This window comes from Nothoprocta perdicaria, unplaced genomic scaffold, assembly GCF_003342845.1.
Source record: "Nothoprocta perdicaria isolate Ctin4 unplaced genomic scaffold, notPer1 scaffold_197, whole genome shotgun sequence".
NCBI classification, from domain to species: domain Eukaryota; kingdom Metazoa; phylum Chordata; class Aves; order Tinamiformes; family Tinamidae; genus Nothoprocta; species Nothoprocta perdicaria.
Genome location: NW_020455171.1, coordinates 684320 through 710677, shown reverse-complemented (window position 1 = coordinate 710677; position 26358 = coordinate 684320). Strand labels below are relative to the sequence as shown.

General features: G+C 33.9%; 1 protein-coding gene across 1 annotated transcript in view; it reads right to left on the bottom strand.

Annotated features, from left to right (window-relative positions):
* The window catches only part of RYR2 (ryanodine receptor 2), a 312795-nt gene that overhangs the window by 16411 nt on the left and 270026 nt on the right, over positions 1–26358 (bottom strand). The window contains 15 exon segments of the mRNA XM_026037372.1: positions 109–239; positions 1050–1268; positions 2035–2121; positions 2722–2869; positions 4467–4531; positions 4989–6292; positions 7428–7509; positions 10156–10260; positions 10827–10955; positions 11663–11751; positions 13061–13141; positions 14988–15061; positions 15530–15606; positions 17597–17676; positions 18501–18600. Coding sequence (XP_025893157.1) covers positions 109–239; positions 1050–1268; positions 2035–2121; positions 2722–2869; positions 4467–4531; positions 4989–6292; positions 7428–7509; positions 10156–10260; positions 10827–10955; positions 11663–11751; positions 13061–13141; positions 14988–15061; positions 15530–15606; positions 17597–17676; positions 18501–18600 — 2771 coding nt within the window.

Genomic DNA, 26358 nt, shown 5'->3' with positions numbered 1-26358 from the left:
ACGCTTGCTGGAAATATAGTCACCATAACTTTTGACTTCTGATAAGCCTGATAACCAACTAAGTAACTGTAGAGATTGAAGTCATAAAGAGAAAAAGTAAAAACTCACTGTGTGTTAATAACAAGTCTATCCCACTGCCCTTTAATGTCATCTTCTGAAGGCTGTTCAGTGATATAGAGCCCATCAAATTCCAGTTTTCTTGCCACTTCTTTTTCCCGCTTAAAAATAACCAAAGGAACCTGCAATTGAAAAAATAAACATATCAGAAATTCATTAAAATACATTGACATATCTGAATTTTCCCAAGAACAGATGTCTGTTAGGAAAAATTAAATGCAAAAACTGAACAAAATGAAAAGTAATATTTCAAACCATTAAAGTCTTGTCTACTGCCAAGAACAATGTGAAATGATTAAAAAAATAAGGACCAGATTATTCAGAGAAATACAGCTACACTGTACTGCTATATCATAATAAAATGTCACCTTCAATTACAAAGATTCCCACAGTACCATAGAGCTATTAAGAGTTATTCCAGTGAAAGGAGTAAAATGAAAATAATCTTTAAACCCTTAGGAAATGCAGTCCAAAAATACTATTTTGGGTTGCCTAGATCATACTTTTGGATTGTATTTTGGCACCCAGAAATGTTTTTTTTTAATTGTTAAAGAATTCCTGAAGTTTCACAATGTGGTGAGCAAAAAAAAAGATCAGGGCCAGAAAGAATATCTTTAAAACAGGTGCACTGTTTTTTGCTTTGTACTTTTTGCCAGTACTGAGGACAGCTGAACAGTTACGGCTGTAACTTTCTCTAGAAGACAGGCTTTTCGATCAGGCTATCTCTAGAAGACAACTGGCTTTCATTAGCTGGATGACATTCAAAAATCCATTCCAAAACGCAGAGGCAGCTGATGCTACACTAACAGAATAGATTTTCTTCATATGTCCTTTAGTCTACTTAAGTCACAACAACAATGTTCCAGTTTTCACCACTTGGTGGATAAAAAAAGTTGAGAGCTAGAAATAAGACAATGTTCAGCTTCTCTTACTTTCAAACAGTAATACCCTATGATGCAGAAGAAGGAGATGACTGTGTGTAGGATGGCCAAGATCCGCAGTGTGGGTTCCATGTAGCCACTGCTTTCTTCCAGGACATAATGAACTGCAATGACCTTGCTGTTGTCACTTTCCAGGCTGTTCARCTTGGAGCTTTCACCAGCAGGGACCACAGGAACTTCTTTTTCTTCTGCCACAGCAGAGGTGGAGACCTATCAAATCAATTAATGTAGTGGTTATATGCCTCTAACCAGAGTTTCACACCTGCACTGGGAACAATCATACCAAGGATGATACAATCATGAGGAAAGATCTTTTGGCAGAATAAAGTCTACAGGAACTACCTCATCTTTCTATCTTGTTAARTCTTTTTTAACTTTTTTTTAAAAAATTATATTTCATGCTAGCAAATTAGGTCCATACTGAATTTATCATCTCTAATCCAAAAAAGGGCACTGCCCTTCTTGGAAGAAGCCCAGTGAACTGACATTTCTACATGTGATCTTTCAGTAAGACTCTGTCATTTAAGTCTGTAAGTAAGACTCTTGATTTAAGTCTGATAATTTTAGAGTTGTACTAACAGTACAGGAAGCTTAACCTACAACTTCCCCTTGCTATACACACTGCCAGGTAAGCATGATGGTTGAAGAAACCTCTTAGCTGACACATATTAGCTTGAGCAATCAGTAAAGTTCTCCTCGGGCTAAATCATCAAGCAGACAAATGGAGCATCTGAGGAATGGGCACACCATTCATTTTGCTACTCTTGCCACAGTACAGAACTTTGTTAAGAGCTATTCAGATATTTTCAAACTATTATTACTTCACACTGTATGTCACTTTGCTGAATAGTGAAGTGATAGTATGAAGTAGACATTTAATCTAGTAAACTAGGCAGTTTATAGCTTCAAATATTGGCTATGAAACCCAGATGATTTTCAATATATGAATTGAAAAGTTGTATTATGACAAATTTACCTTATAGAAGAGAAGGATGAAGTTGATGGCAAAGGCAACAAACAATGCCAGCATCCTCATGTTATAAAAGTTTCGAGCAAAATAATTCTGAAAAGAAAAATAAAACATCAATGTTATTTGCCTAATAATGATAGCATATGGCGTATGATCTTCAAGTTACTTACTAAAATTGTCAAGAAACTTTTATTATGTAATAAATTAAATATTTAATGTTAATGAATGTTTAGTATAAATCTGAAAAAAAATTCTCCCACTTTGCTTTAGCATTTAGCATGAGAGCATACTACTGCAAAAGTTTATATAGGACAGTTAATAACTTGGCAAAAAGTGTCTCAGGGAAGTGAGAGACTTTCACTTGCTGTGAAAGTTCTGRACTGGACAATACTCATCTTCACATAAAAATGCAAGTCTTTTTTCCATTGATGCACAAGTACCACTGAACGCTGTGTTTCTGATAATAACGGTCTTACTCAGAATTAATATCCTGTCTATTAAATTATTTATTTTTTCCTCTATCCTTCTCATCAAGCTGTTGCGTATCTTTTTCTTAGGCTATGTATGCACAGGAAAGAACAATTTATTATATACAAAATCATCATCTTCAGATTGGTAGAATGTTTGTGGTACACACCCCTCCCAAAATCTAAACACAGTTAACAGGTGAGACAACTAAACACAACATCTTACAAGAAGCTTCTGTTGATATGCAATTATTTTTTTCCAAAAAGCGGACTCTTGAACCTCTGGTTCTCCATATCTGTGAGTATGAAGCTGTCTTAATTTCTGTTTTCCTTTGTCTTCCTTGGCTTTGTCTTCTTTTTCCCCATCCTCTCCTCTTAGGGCACAAGTGAAGCCAAAAGGACATCACATTAATAAAATTAATGAGAAAAAAGCTATAACTAAAAAAAAAAAAAAAAAAAAAAAAAAAAAAAAAAAAAAAAAAAAACAGAAAAAATAACATCTCATGAAGTTCAAGTAATCATGATTCATGCATTACACCCACATGGATAACAAGAAGAGTTATGCCTCTTCAGCCCAAAACATTAGCAAGGGTGATAATCTAACAAGTCTGTAGGTAATTATGCTCACTGGTTTAACATCCTAAAGCAAGGATGCTAACTGGTACAAGGCAGGCAATCAAGAATCCATCAGCCTTATGAACTAAAGCTCTGCCTCGTAACTGTGCAGCTAATACTTACAGAGTAAATGTCTGGAAGCTTGTGAAGACCTCTCACATCATGCACTTAAACCACCTGGTTCTCAAATAGGCTGCAGGAAAATTCAGTTCCTCTTGTATTTACAAGGTCAGCCTCAAGATTCAAATTCTGCATTTCTGCCCTCAGCAGCTGAGGACTCCATAAGTACCCACTCCAGGTAGAAAGACAGGTAAGAAAGTTTCACAGTGTTTTGACCTTATTACAAAGTATCCCACTTACAGAAAGTCAAAGTTGGAGTGGGTTACCTACTCCAAACACACTATCTAAGGAACTTTCTTGGAAGTTAATTTCATCTGACACATGCTAGATGAAAGGAACACAGAAGTCCATTTGAAGCCAAACCAGAGCAAGAGGCAACTATAAGCTACATTATTCATTTCTCTGTATCTGTCTACAAACAGAATAACTGATTTCTTAAACTTTTCTTCTTACTGGAATATAGTCAAGAAACTCTCTTGCAACTTTAACTTATATTAGGATTGGTTTCAGGGTAGTTAACAAGTGCTGGGCACCGAATTCTTCACAAATAATACAGGTTGCTGAAACTCAAGAACTCAAGAACCCCAATTAAAAATAAAGTCAGCTTCAAAAGTCAGAAAGATACTCCTTTCATAAAGCTATGGTTTTGAAATTTGCTGCATTGATTAAAAACAAGAATTTTTGTCCTGGCAGAAGGGCAGACTTTGAAAATCAGTTTGAAATTTGAACATTGAGATTTTAGCAATAGGAACTATCCAATGGGAACCATGAATAAGGAGGCAGAGTGACATGGTTTTTGCTATTTAAAGTCAAGAAGTGATTTTTTTCATTATTTTTATTCTGAGTTACTGTCATTATTATGAGATATTAAGGTGTTAAAAAGACTAAAATTATCACTTAACATCTGTTCTGCAGAAAGACATAAAAGTACCAAAATAATTCATCAAAATTAAATTGAACTGATAAGATTTTGAAAAATCTAAATAACTCAAAGACTCATGGCTTAACAAATGGAATGGAAAAAACAGATACAGGCTCCACCACTGCTGCATAATTACTCTATAGAACCCAAGCAGTCTTACAATTTTTTTCTAGCTTTCATGTTTGCCAAGAATACTTTAAACAAATGGAGAAAAATGAGTCCAGTGAGAACAGCTGAAGTAATAAGTGTAATAAGAGCTGATCTGCATTGAAAGAAGCTACAGTTTGTAGAATCACAGCTTTGAGTATACATACTCTGCTTTTTCAGGTTCAGATTTTGTTTCTTCCTTCTCTTCCTTTTCATCTTCTTTCACTTGCTCCTAGAAAGAGATAAAATAAAAGTATCTAGGCACTATAATATAGAATAGTCTTTAAACTTAGTTCAAAGGAAACACAGAGAACTGAACATTATGACTGGACATTTTTTTAAACACACTGAGGGAGGTTATCTTTCAGTTTACATTTATTGTAAACTGAACTGGGTCTTGTTAAAGACCCACTTTAACATTGATTTAACATCAAACCAAAAAAACATGTACCAAGTGAAGACTTCAAGTTTGTCAGCTGAGAGAGTCTAAACTTCAGTGATTATATGTGATTCCTTATATGTTACTGAAGTTAGATTGTGATTATACGTGATTTTTAAAAGAAACACATCACAATAAACAAATAGAGATGCAAGTCCTGCTTTAAGACTATACTTAACATATGGGAAAGAAAATAATATGACAGAAAAAAAATAATAAAATATATATATACACACACACACACATTTACCTGAACTTTTTCCTGCACCTCAGGCATTGGGGCTAAGGAAGGAGTGCTCAATAAATCACTCAAACCCGCATTTGGATTATGAGGGATCAATTTATACTGGCCTCCTTCCCTCTTCAAATCCAACCCAAATATATCTGAGAGTAGATCGCTATCATCTGATAAAGTTCTCAGATCTGTCAGATCTTCTGTAGGCAAAGCAGTTTCTGTAGGTTTCCTCTCTCCTTCTTCTCCTTCCCCACGTACCTCATCCTGAGTGGGATCTGGCATATTAGCTAATAGTTCAGCCACCTTGATTTTCTTTGCTCCTTCTACCAGACTTCCTCCAAGCAGCAAACTGTACACAATGCGAAAGAAGCCTCGGAAGACACTACAGGCAAAATGCAACAAGCCCATCAAAATGCTCCAATAAGAATAAAACAAAGCCAATATCATGTCCTTCATAGTCATTTTCTTCATCTTTTTCATTTGTTTCTTTAGGCTTTTCATGCTGAGAATCTTCATAAGAGTCATTAAATTATGCTTGAGAGCTACTAATGCTGATTTCATAGTCACAAGAGAGAAAAAGCCCATTCTAGGATCCTGTTCCTCAGGCTTATCTTTCTCATTCTCCTCTTTATTTGCTGACCTTTCATTCAGATCTGATTCAGAGATCTGAGCAGCCAGTTGCATTTCAAAGATGGTATCCTCACAAAAATTAACAAAAAGCTCCATCTTTTCTTTCTCTCCTCCTTCATTTACAACATCAAATATAAATTGTCTCTTCGATTCCTTTACCTGAGGTTTCTCCCATTGAGTCCGACTTGACTCACTGATTTCAAAATAAACTCGTTCAATACGTTTTGCACTGCCCATGATTTCTATACGTCCAAGAAAGGGTTGAAAATAATTCAGGACACTTTCTGACAACTCAAGAAAAGTCTGCAAGCGGGTATCATGGGGCATGTGTTCTGAGAGGTTGGTCAGGAGGACAGCAACATTGAAACCAATGTCTTTGGCAGGTTCGTGGAATCGTTTCACAAATTCTTCATAGTCCAGGGTCTCATTCTCATCTGTTTCAGCACACGATAGCAGAAACTCAGTTTCAGATTGCGTGTAATGCTTATGACTTTCCATTGCCTTGTGAAAATCCCTCTTCGAAATTATGCCTTTACCATCAGGGTCATATTCTTTGAATGCATCGGAGGAAGTCAAATCTTTAAGTTTTAAGAACATATCAAAAAACTTCAGAATCATCTCCACATTGTTGGACGATTCCACAAGCATATCAACCATCTGCTTGCCAATAGTTCCATTCACAACGTTACCTAGACATGATAACAATGAGTAACAGACATTGATGGAAGCAAATGTCTTGGCAAAGATAAGTGTTTTATAATAACTCATGAAATGGTCGCGTGGTAAATTGAAAAGCTGTTGACTAGTGTTCTCAAATGAAAAAGTTAGCTGTAAATGGGAAATCTTTTACTAAAAACACTATCACTAAATACAGAAAAAAACATGGAAACCAAGGACGAATTAACAGACCATACAGAGACATGTCTGTTATATTTAATAACACTAAACAAAGGGCAGCTTTTAAGAGTCACGCTACAAATAGTTTACTGGCATAGGCATAAACAAAACTAGCATCACATCGGTTAGGTGAATAGTTCTATAGGTCACCTGCAAACTACAGCTTACACGTGTCGAAAATGCACTTTGCTTTCCAAAGCAGCAGCATATAAACCTATAAAACTATAAGCCAGCAGCAACAGTCATAATCCATGGTACATTGCAATCACTGTAATCTTTCCTGCACTATCTTTCCAGTTTACTCAAGATTACAAATGATATAGTACATCTATGATGAAAAAGGAAAAATTGTTATCTGTATCATCTATATTTGCGTAAGTCTTTTTTTGTGAGGTCTGCTTTCAGGGACATTGATAAATAAATAGTAATAGCTTTGGACGATGCTCATGTGCTCTTGGGTATTCTTGCAAAACTGAAATTGCAAGATGCTACGCTTAAGCAGGCCTTAAAACTAGTCCTTGGATAAATAAAAGCTAGATCACCATCAATATAAATACAAAATAGTAATGCTGTTAATAAAATGACTGATTAATGATTCAGTAGCTAGAATATGGGATTTCTATTTCATTAGTAAATAACTTCACCTAAGTCAAAAGGGAAAAAAATTCATAGGAAGAAAATAAAACATCTTTTTCTATATAATCTTTTTATATAATTTTGACATTCAGAATTAATATAAAATATGACCTAAACTACTGCCTATAAATCTGCCATGTACTGTAAGATCTATTAGCTCCCTCACAACTGACAATGAAAATTAAAAAGCAAAAAGAAAATGAAGCATTACTTCTAACATGAAGAATATCTAGATATGTAAAAACATTGCTAAGGCAACTGTGAAAGAATTCCATAAGAAAAATGAACTACCTTCCAGCATAGAGAGCAGCATGACAACCATATCCTTCTGAAGATCCATTAATTCTTTCAGTAATTCGATTTGACTAGAATCCTACATAATGAACACAATATGTTACACATCTATTGACTTTTTGACTTTTATATACATGCATGCATATTTCAGCCTGGAAAATTAGACTTAGAAATTAAGAGGCTATTAGTATCAAAAGTAATATCATGTAAATATATTTAATTGCTTGACTTCTTATAGGATCACACATGTAAAAAAACATTAGTTTACAAGACAGTAATTTAATGGAGACAAAGTGATAATTGAAGCTAATAATATTTTAAAGCAATAACTGGATATGTCAAGCTCACAAATTATGCCTCTGTAATGTTTCATGTCACCTAAATGAATACCATTATCTGTGTAATCAGGTTCACCACAGTAAAGTCCTATACAATGTAAAACAATGTAAAAACAATGGCTTTAGCATACAAAGCTCAAACTGTAACATAATTTTAAAATGACTGAGTCGATTATTAGCTATTGAACTTTTATGGGGTGAGAGAGAAGAAGAAAAGTTGAAACACAATTTCAAAGTTAAAAGCAATAAAATTACATTAATATACCCTTAAATAACAGACTATACTGGTTCCTATAGACATATTTTATCTTATTCAACTTATCAGATCTGCTATTTTTCCTAAGAATTATTTCATCCTATGGTCTATCTGGACAATATCTTCATTGGACTCCTTCACTTCCTTCAATAATACTGAGCACTGTGCTGTCACTATGGGCTATTCAAGCATTGCTAGTACTACATACAATAAATTCACTGAACTTCATGACATCTGGATTTATAGCATCTTGCAYTGAAGGCAAAAAAATGGAAAAGGAGAAGACATCTCTAAGTAATTTTCCTTGCAAATTTTCATTACAAAGCTCTCATTACAAAGCACCTCAAAGTGCTTATAGCCTGGATAATTCATCTATTTAGACAAACATTTTTAAATTCGTTCTCTGACTCATAAAGACTTTTTATAAACTTAAAAAAGGAAAACCTAAAAGGAAAAACTATAAATAAACACAACAAAACAAAATCCTCACTTCTATTCTGGTCATGTTCAAGACAATGCTAGTTCACAAAATGAGCTTCCTGATGCCAAGAGCTTGAGCTCAACACACAAGGGAAAGACATTGTCACTATTTATTTTACATTTGGAGTAAACTGCATTCCTGTCATTTCACATAACAGCACAAGTAACTCCATGTACAGTACAGACCTGCCTATTGAGCCAGGATCTCTCTTAAGTGGCAGGGAGAGTATCATTATTTCCTAGCTGTCATAATTGTGAGATGGTATGAAGCCACTCTGGGTACTGCTGAGACTACAAATCTGTCATTACTCTAAAACAAAGTCTTCTGAACAGTCATGTTGTTTTTCATATTCAGTATGTTGTGTGAATGTGCTTGACTTGCTTTCTGTAACTATTTAGATACCACATTCTGCGTCTGTGTTGCCTTGCCCTTTCAGGAAGGCATCACAAGAGTCATCACTGTGGCCTACCCAATCATTAACTATTTTTTCCATCTCTAAAATAGCAAAGATGATAGTACGTGCATACACTTAGAAATAAACATTAATAGAAATTCACTGCTGTTTTTCTTTATTATTATTATTATTATTATTATTATAATCATCGTCATCATCATTATGGAGAAACAGTTTTCACTATGGTATCATCTTCTGGAAGCAGACATTTATCTATCCATAAGTGAAGGAGTGAAAAGCAGATTTTGAAGTGCCGACAAAGTCTATAGACCTAAGTAATCAACTTTAAAGGAATCAATTTACTTTATTATTTATGAAGAACCTAGCAAAGATAACAAAGAGAGATAGCAAATCATTCGAGAGAGACTATTTTCATTYATGTAACACATCTATAGAATGCATGAATAGTTATCTATAAAAAATAGTAATCATAAAAAGTAAAAATCTCAGAATCTTCGGAGCTGTATTACTTACAACTAAAACATTTCAAGCTTATGACAAATTTCTCTCAGAATGCCAAATTATTTAAAAAAATCAGCATTCAATTAAGGTGTGTAATAAGGCTTACTGAAAGTTCTTAAAAAGTAAAAAAGAAAAAAATATTGCTTATGGATAGGATTTTTCTCATTTAATTTTGGTACTCTATAGGGTTGCCTATAAATCTCCTATTTTTACTAATTTTACAGTCCATGAAAAGAGTACTAACATCCAAAAGAATTTCACCCATTCTAAGGTCTGACATCCTCTTTCTCTACTGAGTAGAGAAGAATCTTAGAGGTTTCGGTATCTGCACTGAACTGGACACCTAAATATGAAAGAGAGATTCTGCATGAAAGACTCAGACCAAACTCCAGAAAAAATAGTGAAAGAATTTCAATATGAATATATAGGATCTGGTTAGTTTGTTGGGTTTTTTTTTTTCTGAATTCAGGTAATGCACTTCATTTATCTGTACCCGATTTCATGTGGGCTATCTGTAAATCCATTAACAGGCCTGCTACTTACATGCACTATAATTCGTTTAAAATTTATACCATCYGTTCTGTTGTACTGGACCATCTATTTGTCTCTTTCACTTTTTCTCATCCTTCCATTATTAACTGTTCTGCTATTAATGACTCAAAAGATATTAATAAGTCATTTTGAGCTTTATGAAAGAGCTAGCAACCAAAAAAGGAAAAAGCAAGAAAAGATACCTGAGACAGTTTCATCTGCATGTGGGCAAACACATGAAGAAAACCAACCACTGCATCCCACAGCCTGCTGTGTGCGAGACTCTGCTGGTTCCCAGTACACGGTCCCTGTTCAAGTGATAAGAAAAGCAGGGCTCAATTTGCAAGAAACAATAAAAACAGGAAGGAAGACAGAGAGGCAGTGCATAGTTTGGGGCTGCCCTTCAGAAACTTTTGATAACTGAAATGAGGTTGAACAAAATACTTATTACCTAGTAAACACAAAAGACAAGTAGATATGACATCTCCAAAGTTTTCTCTTTTTTTTTTAAACATTTTTAAATGAATCTTCAAAGACCTCTTAATATACAAGAAATTTAATTTCCAAATTAAACAAAAAAAGAAAAAAAAAACTGCCATCACACCTACAAACTAACAAAGTAAATGGTTATCTACTAATAACTGTAAAATTGACTAAACTGCTAAGGTTTGAAAAGAGTAGTGACTGTTATATATATTTTAAAACTTCAGTTCCTTCTTAAATACAGGAAATAACAGAGATCTGATCTATAAATTTCTCTGTATTACATCTCTATTGATCTTACATTGATATTCATTATTCACATTGGATATTTCTGCCAAAAATAAGATGAAGTTCTGTCAAAATCCACATTATTAAAATGAAACAAATTTACCTGGATATACTCTGTAAGAGTATTGAAAACCTGCTTTGCAACCTGGATGGCTTTGGAAAAGTTTCTTTGTCCTTGCTCATCAATAACATCCTTCCCAGAATAATACCAATAGAAATCACTAATAGATTCCTAAAAACAGTAACAGAGAGATTATGTATCCAAACTGTCTCTAACTGGTTCTTCAGCAGGATAATAAAAATAACATTAAACTGTAATATAATTCTGAAAAGTGTTTAGTTTATGTCAGTATTCTAGAATTTTGAAAATATTTAGTTTTAAGTTTAAATGATCCTTCTCAAGATGATTTCAACAATTACATTTTGATCTCAAGAAAAATCAATAAGAACTGGAATAAAATAAGATGAAGAACCCCCCTCCAAAATCTAGTTAAAAAAACCCAAAACCCTTAGATCTGTTGGTATCTGCATTTAGAAACACAACTAATTGCATTCTGTAAAGGAGTATTCACTGGTAGATCAATGCTGCATGCTGTTCCTTAAACAAACTTTCTTTATACTGTAAGATTGGCATCTAATTAATAGTAGGGAAAAAATATCCTTTCGTGAGCATGATTATTCTTTCTCTGTCCTCCAGGGGAAAGTTAAAGTTTCAACAAAATAAGCAATGAAATAAAAATAATTTCTTTGTCATTATTACTACTATTGTTCTATAAGGATAAGGCTAAGCAGCAGCACTGATAAGAGCAGCAACTTTAAAAAGMTCTATTTTCTCAGAGTAGAATTCTGAGACACAATATATAAAATGCTAAAGGCAAAACACTGTGCAGATGCAAGAAATTAATGTCAACTTCTTCATTAATCTATAAATTAACTTACCTGAACTCTCAATAAGTAATCCACTGTGGAAATGATAATATTAACAGTTGTGTTGTTACCAGTCTGAGTTCTCAGGTAATTCTGAAAATCTAAAAGCACACAAAATAACTTAGTTTGAATTTGTTTATATGCCAAACACAAAATTATACATTCAAATTAATTCTGATTAAACATGATCTAGGAGAGTACAGCTTAAAGGAAAAGAAAAATCTTTTCTTTACAAGTATGCTTTAATTGCAACAAAGTTTTTAATTCTCATAATTATTGCATTTTATTGCGGAGATCACCTATCAATGAATAAGAAAATCCATAAGACAGAATTTATTACCTTTTTCACCCGTAAAACTTTAACTAAACTTTAACATTACTACTGATCAGTTTTACCCTTAGAGCTCCATAAATACCTACGGAGTTACCCATATACTTTCCTAAATAAAGCAAAATTAAGTTCCATTATTATACAATTCTGCATTATAAAATCATAAATAACTCRAAGAGTTAAACATCTCTTTTTGTTGTTTCAGTAATACCATGGAGACTTCCAGGAAACGAATTAAATAATGAAAACATGTTTTACTTAATGACTATTATTGTTTGAGTTCATATTTTAAAAACATGCTACTTTCTAAAAGATCTCCTATACATCTTTGTAATGACATACAAAATTCAATTTTCATTTCTGACAAATAGGATGCCACAAAGTCTACAAATACCAAGATATGATAAATATCCTAGAAAGCTTTCCATTTCATTTTTCCTCTCAGTCATTGACTAGATGTTACAAACCATGTACATTTTTTCTATAATCTATGATTTTCCCAATCACAGAATCCCAGAATGGGTAAGGTTGGAAGGGACCTCTAAAGACCATCTAGTCAAATCCCCTCTGCTCCAGCAGGGACACCCAGAGCACGGGGCACAGGGTGGCRTCCAGGCAAGTTCTGAAGACCTCCAGAGAAGGAGACTCCACAGCCTCCCTGGGCAGCCTGTKCCAGGGCTCTGTCACCCTAACAGTGAAGAAATTCTTCCTTACATGGAGATGGAACTGCCTGTGTTTCAATTTATACCCATTGCCCCTGTCCTATTATTGGCCACCTTTGAGAAGAGTTTGACCCCCTTCCACCCTACATTCACCCTTCAGGTATTCATACATATTAATTAGATAAGTTATAAGATAGGTAATAAGTCAATAAGTCATGATCCAAAACCTAACATTATTTTCTCTATAAAGTTTACATGGCTTTAAAAAAAATATTAATGCCATACAAATATTCTGCTTTCATGTACAATCCATCACTGAAATCAATTTTCATTATACTTTACAAAAGTTGCCAAAGCATCAGCAATGTAGAGCTTTTATTCTGGGTTACCATCACCGTGGCTTAAATGTCCACACACCTGAATTATGTCCTTCACAGAGCAATTGAAGGAAGCGGAAGAGGTCACATGTGAATTCATCATCCTGCATCACCTTTTCTCCTGTAGAAGGGACAGATGGAAGCACAAATAATTGCAGTCTACCATGTAACTCCCTATGTCGCCCTMAAGAAAATCTCCACAGTTAATTCAAAAGAAGAAAGAAGATGGAAAAAAAACAGCCACTAATAGGTCGCACATATGATTTGTGCTTGGCAGCTAGTTATTTGATTTTATAAAATTAATAATAAATTACAAAACATAATGATCTTCATATAAAAGATGGCAGTATGAGCTTGAGAGCTCATTTCTAAAATTCTTGAGCATTTTAGAAATAATCCCTGCTTCATATTCTTATTTTATTTTAGTGAGCATGAATRCTGTGCTATACACAAAGATAAGCAGTAGATTAGTTTGGTTCCCATTCATAACAAAATCAGAACTTAAAAATACAGAACATTTAAACAAATCAATGAAAAATATTTCTCAAATGAAAAATTAGATTTAGAATAGATTTAAAAATACCTTCATATAACCTAAGAAATATAGAGATATCTGCATTTTCATATTCTCAAAAAAAAAAAAAAAAAGACAAATGAATTTGAGGATTTAGCATTAGTTTGTCATTGTACCAAAATAAACATTGGACATCCATCTCCCTTTAAAAATAAAGCACTAAATTTATGACAAACACATCTTGATGTGTTTTGCTGAATTAGACCTTTAAATTATTTTTKGGGGTAGACAGTTTAAAAGCTTCAAAACACTTTTTTGATTCTTGCAATGACTAAACCATTGTAAGCCAGATAGCTGCATCACTGTTCAATCCATCATCACATGACAAAATTTTATCCACATGGGATAACTTTATTTCATTTACTCATATAAATCTAGTAGAATTTGATCTCTATAATTTAAAATGTAAGAACAAATTTTGACAAGCAGTATTTATGATTACTCTTTAAGTCATTCACCCAAATGTAACAGTTTGGAGTTTTGATATGAGCATTTCAATAATCAAGAAATATGTCACACAAAAGAGCTAAGGGAAAACAGCTAATAAGGTATTCAGTGCTGCAGGTAGGAATTATGAACTCCAAAGTGCAATAATGACAAAGAGTCATGTTTTTTATATCTTGTTTTTAAAATAAAAGCATATTAAGATTACTTTACTGTAAAAAATACAAAAGTACACTGTACACTGTAAAAAAATATTGACAATGGGGGGAGAAATTGCACTTTGGTAGCTCTATTAGTCACAGAAGAATGTGATGAACCACAGAACAATGGTTCCAAACAGTCACAGTAACAGAGTAACTGAACTTGCTGTGAGATAGAAGAACTCAGTACTGAATACAAAAGACTGAAAGCCAAATCAGTTCAAAAATCAAAAATAAACCAAAAATTGTGAGGTATTTCCTCATACAAAAAAAAAAAAACAAAAAAAAAAAAACAGAAAGCAATTATTCCAAACAGAATTCTCCCAAAGAGCAAATACAGTTTCCTTGACCTCTGATATTTAATTTATTGCTTACTAAATTGTGTATAATTCATTCCACCCAAGACAGTTTAAGAAATCAGCTGGGAGCTCTTCATTTCATTTTATACAGAAACTAGTTAGGGATGTGTGAAGTGTTTTACATGCACAAACACTACTATTTTTAATTAGAATCTGCTTTCAGTTTTAGATGCGGTATCTTCTTTCCTTCTTTAGAATGATGGTAAGACTCTGCTAGTGATTTACTCTTGTCTAGCTCAGGATTAGGCAGGCCATTTAAATATAAATCACCTTTAGGAATCAAAACTTGTCTTCAGTCTCTTGATATATATTTACTGTGTTCCTTCAGGTTGCTCTCACAAAATACAAAAGACAATAGTTGACAGACGATTTCCATTAAAATAATCATACCTGATCCCTCTTCAGTCACCATGCCAAGGCCTTCTGCTTTGTTTTGACGCTCAAATGCATTTAGGTCAAGAACGCTGCAATGAGAAAAATTATACATATGTTCTGATTAAATATTCGTGATATTTCCTTATGTGAAAGATGACAGAGAAAAGTTTATGATTTTTAGCTAGATATTTCAATCATAGTAGAGCCAGGAAGATGCACATACCTCTTAGCTACAAGATTATAAAATTTAATACAACATGTTTACCACTACTTTTGCTCTGCAAATAACAACAGAATTTATGACTGATCCTTAAAAAAAAAAACACATTCTTGCCATGTGTGTGAGAAGAGCTATTTAATTAACACAGATCCATGTCATATAAAGATTTTCATGCCATAAACATAACTTTGCCTTTTATCCCAAATGCAGCATGTTACAGATCAAACGCTGTTTGCAAAAAAAAAAAAATATGTAGATGCTCTTTCCAAAAGTAAACATCCTGTGGAATAAAACCTACCTATGAGGTAATAAATCTGTAAAGTACRTATTTTCTTACCTACAGGACTGCATAAGACCAGCAAGGCTCTGAAAGAAACCCACATCCTTTTTATCCTTCAGGTAGTCAAGCATTTTCTGCAGTAAACAAAAATCAGAYACACAGAAAATTAACACTTATACTATGCCTTATTTTAGTTTCTGTAATGTTATCTGAAGTCTTAGATTATTGGTCAGGCTGATGTTTTTAAATAACTCATGAATCATAATTTACAAATTAGATAACAGCCTTGTTGGTATTAAGAGTGAACATTTAATGCCCATTGCCCTTACAGAATAGGAGGCTTGCATTTTGGATAATTCATGGTAAACAAGAAAAAAATCACTAAAGTCAATGTTCCAGAGTGCTTATATTAATGTTGAATATACATATATGTGTAATAAATAAATATATATATAYACACACACAAAATTTTGGCACTACTAGTTACAGGCCACAGATTTGTATTGATCTAACAGTCACAGCACATGGATGGGCTTATGGTTTGAGGTTTAGCTGTTTAGTAGTCAGGTGAATACTGTCTGAATTGATTTTATTAGCTTAACATTGTAACTCCACAGTGCGATGTCTATCTGTTAACARGCTGAAATACAATAAGTTATTCTCTGTGGAGCGAACCATGATTTTAGAACAAAATGTGTTGCAGAGTGAAGATCCAGGTTGATACCAGAGGTCCCAGCTGTAAACACAAATCACAATGATCAAAGACTGATCTCTACAGGAATGCTACAGGAATTCATTCTGTGAATGCAGTAAAACTCATTCTGGAGATGATAGAATAAGTATAACTCGGATAACCAAGTTAGCCTGTGACAAAGAAGACACAGAAGCAGACTGTTAACAAAACTTGTCAACATAACCACAAGCAGACACAAAATTAAAGAACTCCTCCCCGCTGCTTCAACAACCTACTCCTCCCAGCAGAACACTCAGGGTGCTGCRGGCTTGTCTCTGCCATTTCCACAGCTCTTGCCCTTCTTGCCCTACGCCAGCCATTCTGCCTGAGGAAGAACGCTTCACCTGAAGACTTTCAAGACTGACCTTAAGGAAATTTTAAAATAGGATGTTCTTGATGCTTTTATGCTATAATTACATAATTTGTACTACGAGTATTAGTACTATCGTAACTGAACTAGTAATAATGGTTTCTGTATTCTGATTAGATTTAAGACTTAAAAAAAATCATTTAAAAAATATTTTACCCCGACACATTAGGAATTCAGATTAAATAACTATGTAAAAATATCACTGTTCTCATAAGCGCTGTAAAATCACAACATCACAAAGAACTGGCAATAGTTCATATAGACACTTTGTCGACTGCCAAGTCTCTGGTCAACACTCTTYGTGAGAACAAACACTTCCGAAAAAAATATTATTTTTGCCTGCACTCGGTCACTTCAGTGGTAGCTAGAGGACAGCTTAATTGTTCCCAGTTGTCTATAAACATTCACATGTCCTGCAGCAATGTAATAATAATAGGCATGAATCCTCTGGGGCTCAGGAATCTTCAGCTAGTGCAGAATATCGAATATACTCTGTATGAGGCCCTTTTCTTCAACAGTACAGAAACCTGCTAACATAGCAGATTTGTCCTCTGTTCTCCACATTATCTCCCTGTAGAGTGGAAAATAAAGTCTAAGGTTTCTGCTTTTTGTACTATGGCTCTCCACTACATAACGTAAGGACTTCTGAAGTTGCAGACAAATTTACTGTTGAAGACTGGGAGTAGTAATTTTGCTCTACTGACAATGGCAGTCTCCATGAAAGGAAACGATTTCCTGAGATTTCAGCCAGAAGCTTACAATTTAACATAATATTTTGCCTCTCATATGAAAGTGTAAAAGGCATTTCTCTCAGCCTGGTGTTATGATTAGATGTGTACAGTCAAAAAATACAATAAACAAGATATTTATGTGCACTATTTTGTTCTAAGGAAAGGACAAAGAAGATACACAACACCTGACAAATGAYAGTCACATTACATAATTCAATATTACAATAATAAGGACCACGGTATAAAAATCTATACAGACTACAATAGGCAAAAATAAATGAGCACTTTACCTGTTGAACTGTAGAATTTCCCCCATTTAAAATGGCAATCCCCAGCTTTAGGGTAGCTGCAACCATTGGCCCCATCTCACCTTAAAATTATTAAAAATGTGATTCACATCATATTTAAATATAAGCATATTTTGTTAACTTATCCATGCAATGACTTGAAAGGTAACTTTTCAGGAAAGGACTCTTTTGTTCCTCATGAAAAATATATTTTCCATCATCTCTAGCATGACTTAGAATCTTTATGCGTACCTATACACAGAGTAATATATATACTGCACACAAAAAAGACAATATCAGAAAAGCAGAAAATTCAGAATATAAATTCTTTCATTCAGGATAGCATCCAGCAAGTGATTTAAGGTTGAGTGCAACATGTAGAGCTAATGTCCAAATTTAACAATGTGTTGCTAATGTATGCTAGCTTGGACAGATTTTTCCTATTTCTTCAGGAACGGATAATGATCTCAAGTTGGTAAAAAATCAATAATACAGCAGAAACAATGGACAGAAAAGACGATGAACAGGTCAAATGTCAGCCTAATTCATACTTCAGAAATAAAGTATACCATATAAAACAATATTTTGGGAGTGGAAAAGACCAAAGTCTATGCTTCCTTCAGATCTGTGTACATCCTRGAATTTGGGGACTTTTTTAATCACCACATACTGCTAAAGCTGTGAACTTCTCAACCACTAGAAACAACAATAGTAATCACAGATACTTTGTGAAACACATCCCTTACATTTTTATGGATAATCTCCCAATACTTTCTGAAAGCTCAGGTACATTTTGGTAACAAATCTTCATGTCAAACAGTTTTTTTTTTGCCCAACAAAAATTGCAGTAAGATCAAAGATTACCAGAGATACATTTTAATTTATAATCTGCACAACAAGATCTTACCTTTACTAGCACTGATTGTCTGAAGAACCATCTCAGCAGCACCCCGGTCATGCAGTCTGGCTTGCTGGTACAGAAGTTTTTGCTTCTCCATTTCTTTTTCCTGGATACAAATTCCAGGCATTTAAGATGAGGACTTACTATCAGTTCTCCAAAGGTTTGGRGTTATTTCTTAGTATATGGGCTCTATGACAACATCATGGACCAATTTAACATACACAACAATACTGAACAGATATTTGACATGTTCGAATAATATTACCCCTTGGTGTTTTTCATTAAAATACTTTTAGTGGTTTATCTGAGAAGAGAGTTATCTCAATCATATGTCATTAGGTTAGTTGAAAGCCCGTATTTATAGTAGATATATACTGCATGTATAAACTTGCACTTATGTGCTCTGTTTTGCATAAAAATTCACAGTCTTAATAATCTTCTGTAACGTCATCTTAACTTCATACTGCTCAGCATATGACTCTTGAGTTGCAAGTTGTTGCTGAATACCAGAGTAATGGAAGCATCTCAGAAAATTTTTTGGAAAGTTTCATTATGATATACAATATGGTTTGCCCACCCTATTAACAGRATATGTGATAGAATGCACTGTGCTTTTATATTTTGCATTCTCTAGCGGCAACAAACAATACTGCATGGCGTTGCTTGAGCAATGGCTGAAGTTTGTTCTTTATAATTTAAACTACTACTGAAAACATAAAGAAAAACATAAAGAGCAAACATAAAGGCACAGCTAATTCTGGAAGACTTTGAACTTTCACAAAATTAATTAAAGTTTGCTGGAGAATTGAAGATGACTAAGCAGTATAAGTTGCAAAATAGAAGTTGCATAGAGCCCTATGACAGTGAGTCCATCAGATGGCAAGGTAGAAAGCTTACTCAAAGGAACATGACACAATTGGTTAGTATCATGTCCAAAAACACAACGCCCAAATTATGTATGACCTAAAAGCAGGAACAGCTGCAGCAGAAGTAGCCAGAGTGACAGCTTTGCTGCCATAAACTTTCCATCCAAATTACAGAAAAGAGATATTGGAAGATGGAAGAGGTTTAAAAAATGAAGGCTTGCTAGATAGAGGGTATGAATAATAAATTAGAAAATAAGAAGTAAAAAAGAGAAATGTGTTCAAATGAATGAAAAAAGAAACCTTCAACTAAAAAGCAAACCAACACAGACATTTATGCTGTTACCAGAGAGTTCTCGCCGAGGCTGGCAAATTTGTTTCTTAAATCTTTGATAATATCGTGCTGCGGAAACAAAATTCATCAGGGTTTTTTTTTTCACACTATTAGCTCTCCTGTGGTTAAATTGTCTTTCTTTTTTTCCTTAAATTATATGATAGATCTAGATGGAGGCACAAAAAGCTAATAAATAAATAAATAAATAAAAATGGCAGCTTTGCTTTCTATTTAGCCATGCTGAGCTTTGAAAGTTTTGCCTTCATGTTTAAACCTCTTCCTGGGAGTTCCAGAAAAAACAGAACAGAAGAAAACACATACACACAGACATACTTACACACATACATACACACACACACACACACACATATACACACACACACGTACACACTTACAAAACACCAGATGATTATGACACCACAGGTTCAGTACAGCTACAATAAAATATTTCCATCTGCTTCAAGATTGTATGAAAACGGATCAGTGTTTGATTGTGGAAGACAATATTTCTTATTTCAAGATTGTTTGGTCAATACCAAACGCACCTACTAGTTTCCTTGCACTGAAAGCTTTGTTTGTCACAAGACTGACATGAGCTATGCTACTTTCATTATACAATATTTTTATTGATAAATTCATAGGAGTCCTTGTAGTAAGGATTCATCCCCATAATCTCTGGACTAATGCAATGTATATGCACAATTGCAGTTGCATGGTAGGAAAATGCCTTGCCTTGAATTCAGATGACTAGAATTTCCTCAAGGAAAATCAAGTTCTCTAGGTAACCAGTGACAAAGTAGACTAAAATCAACAAAATTGATTAATTTCACTGTTACTTTCCCCAAACAATACTGATACGTCTATATGCAAGTGTGGTTGAGAAATTAGAATCGCAGAGATCCTGCAACATGGTAGCCCCAATGTTGAAGCATGTACTAAAGAGTATACTAAATTAGTACTCAAGGTACCTCCCTTTCTCAATAGTGTTAATAAGTATTAATATTATCACTACTAGATTTTTTTGTTGTTGTTGCTGTTTTCTTGCATTCTATTATGCCTTACGCCATGTCAGAAAATATATCAAAACAGTTAGCCAGTGGATTAAATATCCTCATTCATAGAATCATCACAGCAACAGTAAAAATGTTTTAAACTGAAACATTTAAAGTAACTAGTTAACCAGAATGTTTATAAAACCACAAGCAATAAAATTAAATGTTATATCTTGAGTGCCCAAAAATAAATTCCCCAGCAAGGTGCCACACAAAGTAGGAAATGTTTTCACCACACTCTGAAAGTAGAGACTTAAAGATTTTTGAAGATTATTTCGCTTGTATTTTTTTTCAATAAGTAACAAGTAACAAGTAAGTAAATATGCCAAAGCAGATGTTAAATCTGCTAGGCATTTATGTCATCACTAAAAAAGAATGTATCTATGATCACTGAGCTGAGGTATCTATGATAACCCATATTATTGGCCAGCAAATCCTCACACTGTTATAGTTAACTACTACCTTTTCAATGCTAGAGGACATTTTCTCACTCAAACTTGACTTTTTGTTTCCAGAATTACATTCAAGATGCATCTGTTAGTTATTTAGTATATGTTAAAATTTTATTTGCGCTGATTTTCAGAGGATTGAGAAGACCTGATCTACATTCACATTTTCACACACAAATGTATTTAGAAGAATCAGTGATTTCAGAATCCTAGTGAATGATTTTCATCTCTGTGAAGGAGATTCCATCCTCAGARAACTGTAACGATTTGCATGTATTATTTGTTTTTATATTAACAGCAAAGATTAATTCCATCTACAAGAATCATTACTATTTTTTCCATATATTTTGAGTGTTTAGAGTATAATATAGGCCTAATAATTATAAGGATTGCAGGAACAAGTTGAGCGATTATCATTAAGAATGTTTATAAAATCAGTGTTTATTCCAAAGTACTATTTTCCTTTTACATTCCTGTCTGTTATTAGTCATCAATACAATAATCACTGTATCAACAGGATCAATAACAGAAGACATTTTTTTCCTCAAATTATTTGGATCTCCATAAATCCTTCTAAAACCACGTATATAAAACCTGTAGAAGACTAACTACTGACTTGCTTTCTGCAATCTTCTCTTAAGCACAACTACAGACTACAAAAATGTGGCTTTCAGTTTTGAAAAACTGAAAAGAGAGGAATTTCAACCCAGCTATTTAAGGATATACTAGGGCTGGTGTGCAATATATTTCCCATCAAAAATGAGCCCTAAAGAGCCTCTTGTACCCCCATTTTAGGGAAACTGAAATTCTGCTTACTCTATTCAGCAGGGCAATATATAAACAGCTCAGCAAAAAAAAAAAAAGATAAATAAGGTACTTGCTGAGATCTTTAGCGGTGGAAAGCCTGTGGATGGACTTTCTAAATATCTTACAGGATCTGAGGCTACACAAGACCTAATTCCAGCTGCCACATACAGAAAAAGCTACAAAAGGTGATTCATATTTAATCACTGCATCATTGTCTGATGGATGATAGTTTTAGAAGCATTTCCAGGTCTCAACTTATCCCATAATTTTGATGTGTGTCAACTCATCTGCCACTAAATGTTTTAAATGGCAGCAATTATATTTATCATCAAAAACCACTGGACACAATTTCACATTTGTGATTTGATGATTTTTATGAAACCAAGAGAACTGCACCAACCAATATCAAAAATGTTGTGAAAATGATGAGCAGTCCCAGAATGAACACTTCTGTCTGGTACCTTTCTTATCTACATATAAAATCTCTACTAAAAAATTCCCACTCAAGTTTAATTTGCAGAGGGGATCTCAACATTAGTTACAACAAGAAGAACAGTGTTGCCAGACTTAATTGAGTTTTAGAATAATGATTCCTTCAACTAAGAAAATGAGAAAGGGAAAGGATTTTTCACCAGAGAAACATTCTGAGTCTCCAAGGCAATATAATATAAGAGTAGAAACTTCTTTCAGTTCCCTTCACAAAGGTAGATTTAATATAGAGATCAAATTTCAATTTGTCACTGAAATGTTCACAAAAGAACACAGCAATAGATCTGAATAAATGCAAAAAAAAAAAAAAAGAAAGAAAAAAAAGCCACACAAATCTGTGGGAAGTAGATGTGCAGAAGTAGATTATTAAAGTGCAGTTTGCAAGAACACATTGTTAGTTATCATGGATGTGGTTTATTGAATTCAGTTTTTGAAATCAGAGGGTAATTCTTAAAATGTGAAGTCAAATGGGAGATGCTTTTAAGGATTTATTTCGTTTTTTACAGAGAACCCTGCAATGCAGTTAGTAATTTACAGTTGCTTCAAATACTTACCTTAAAMTATTGTAAGTAACCTCTTCCTCTGTTCTAAAAACACATCCTCTCCCTTTAGCAGGGCCCAACATCTTTACCTCAGCTCTTAAAAGTCTCASTTTTCACAACAACACCCACAAAGATCTTAAAGTATCAAAAAATGAAAAATAAGATCCATTCCATTATGGGTAGGAAAAAGAATGATGAGAAAAATATATTTGCTTATTAGTTTGAATGTTTAATTCCTAAAAATTAATAAGTGGCTATGGAGATCAGCCTCAATTCATACTATTCTTTAATGGAACAATGTTACTTTATTATAAACGGACAGTACACTGTCACATTTATTCAGTCTTTGTGACAGGGAACATCTCAGAAGAATTAGATCCTGAACTGAGAGCTGGCATTCTATGCCTCAGAAAAGTGACAGCATGATTTATCCTTACTATAAAAATTCAGTGAATATAAAGATTTAACAGCAGAGTTGCCAGCTGTAACAGGATGAAGATATTTAACAAAGGAAGCTGCTATTCCCTCATTTCTTTTCTTTACAGATGAGSTGGGCTTTGATTCCTGTATTTAAGTCCCCATCCTACACATACTCAGAGCACTATAACCAGGTGACTTAACCTCAGAAATGGATTTGCATTGGACTAGTAAAACACTTTGATGAGAAATCTTAATTTCAGATAGAATCAAGGACAGACACTGACAGCAGCTCTACAGAGAGTAAACTGCATGTCTATTCAATAGAGAAGAGGGGCAAGCAACAGAGATAATCACAATAATTCAAAGAAAACACAAGCAAATAAATTTAAGTAGGCACATACCAATGTGCAAACAATATTATTGTGGGTTTCTATCGTCTTCTCCCCACTGTCCATGCAGTGATTCCCATACACCTTATTCATACCAGAAATGTGACTACATTTCATGACTCATGAACTTGAACATTGCTACTAAAATATACTCATCATTGCTACTACATTCCAAGCTTGCCCAAAGTCTCCATTGCTTTGACTCTGTAAAGATGTGGGATTTTAGACTTCATATATTTTTTTAAAGCTTAGAACAGCCATACAGTTTTGTTTCCATGAAAATTTAAGTCAATCTTGCTGCATGCACACAAACRTGGCAGGAAAAACCTACTGGATTTGAGGTAGATAAATACACACACAGAAAGAAACCACAGAGGCCCCCCCCATACACCTGGTGTAGATATGATCTCACATCTTTACAACTGTTTCCTGTCATGCATGAAGGAAACAAGAATTATATATCATTGTATCTTCTGCCTTTTTAAAACACTTCTCTGTCATCAAGACAGAAAGTTTTCTGTGGCGTGCACAGCATTCAGTGTAGGGAGACTGAAAGATATGTCATGTTTAAATTGCTAGAAGAAGCAAAAGAGTTTGTATTGTTAGGTTCCTTATCTACTTCCTTTTTGTTATTCATAACATGTGCCTGTGGAAATTACAGCATTAAACACATTTTGTCACTCTCCRTGAATGTATTTATCTTCTAGGATTACGCATTTGAAGTATGAGAGTGAAAAAGATCTGTGCAATATTTTTATGGAGTAAGACTTGCTCCTGCAGTATATCATCTCTTTCAGCAGTCATACAGTAAGCTCTGTCTTTTGTGGGATGAATGTTAGTAAAAAAAAAAAAAAAAAGCTAGCAAACAGTAAAAAAAGCTAGCAAACAGAAAAGCACAACCATCTTGCTTCTTTTAATGGAGAAGGTTATAGATGTTCCCAGCATTAGCATACACACAGAACTTTGAGACTACTAACTAGAGCCTGACAGTCACTCAAACCTCTGCATTCCCCATCTCAGGTGAGTCATCTCTAGTAAGTTAGCCTCTGTAAGTCAGAGCACAAATACCTGTATTTACAGCACAAATACCTGTATTTAATCACCCCAATACCAAACTTAGCTACCCCGCACACTATATATTTTCTCAAAACATGATTCATGAAGTACTATCAGCAAGCTCTCTGAATCAGATGGGAATAGAGACTTCTACTGGCCTAAGGCAGGCAGAAACCTCAGCTGATGCTCAAGCACATGTAAGAAGTGGCACATGTTAGAAMTGAATGGTGAAATATCAAATAATGTGTATATATATACAAGTGTGTATATATATACACACACACACATAAAGCTGGCATAAAAATTAACTCTATGATATTTCACAGCAATTGCCTGCATGCTTTTAGAAAAAAAAAAAAAAAAAAGGAACAACTATGAATTGTCTTATATTCAATTCGGAATACCAACCCTAGATATGGAGTTTCTAACAAATACTACCACAGTACAGGCTAAGGACTTAATCTACTCAAAAAGGATCTGAATTGCAGAGAAACTATGATATACTTGATGTACACTGTGAYACACATTGGAAACAGAATTCTGCTAGTTTATGAAAAATGTTTGCCCGGTAACACATGAAAAGCTTGATTGCCTTCTCTTCAGAGCCAAATAAAGATAGCTTTAATTAAATTAAATTTATATTAAATTATAACTGTAAAGGAGGTAACTGATGCAAAAAAAGGCAGGAACATTAAAAGAACATGAACAAGCCAAATGACACTCCATTTTCCCCAGAATGGCAATGTATTTTTGTATGACACAGTTTGTACAAATCTTGGAACCTTTAAAAAAGCTTGTATACACAAAGAGTTTGCTAGAGAAAAGTCATGCTGGAACTGAAATGTTAGAAATGTTTTCAGGACCCTTTAGATGAACTTATCCAAGACGTTGGGCCTAAAATTCACAAAATTAGACCCAGACAAATACACATACATTTTTTTTGTTTGTTTTACCTTGCTGCGTTGGGATCCTGTGACCTTAAGGAAGGGCAAGGACAAGAAGCGAAATAGCAATAAGAAAAATATGTCCACTTTTTTTTTCTGCAGGTGATTGACCAAAAACATATACACAAAATTGTCTTTTCAACAGATTAATACATAAATTGAATATAAATTTCAGAGCTACAGGAAAAATAATAAAGAAAAACAAACGAATAGAATCTTCTCTCACCAGATAAGGTTGAATGCTGAACAAAGAACACACTATAGTTTAGATAATGGAGCACTAATGAACTCTGTATTGATAAAGTTCGTAATTTACTTCAAATGTTCCTATTTATAACTTTCACATTTATAAGGACAAGAGTCTTATTTTTCTAAACATATACGAGTAAACTAACAAAAGCTTAAAGAAATAAATATTCTTAATCAATGAAACATCATAATTTWAAAAAAAGGAACACTCAAATTTGTATTTAATTTTTTTTATGTATGGATGGATGAATAGAAATTTCCAGATTTCTA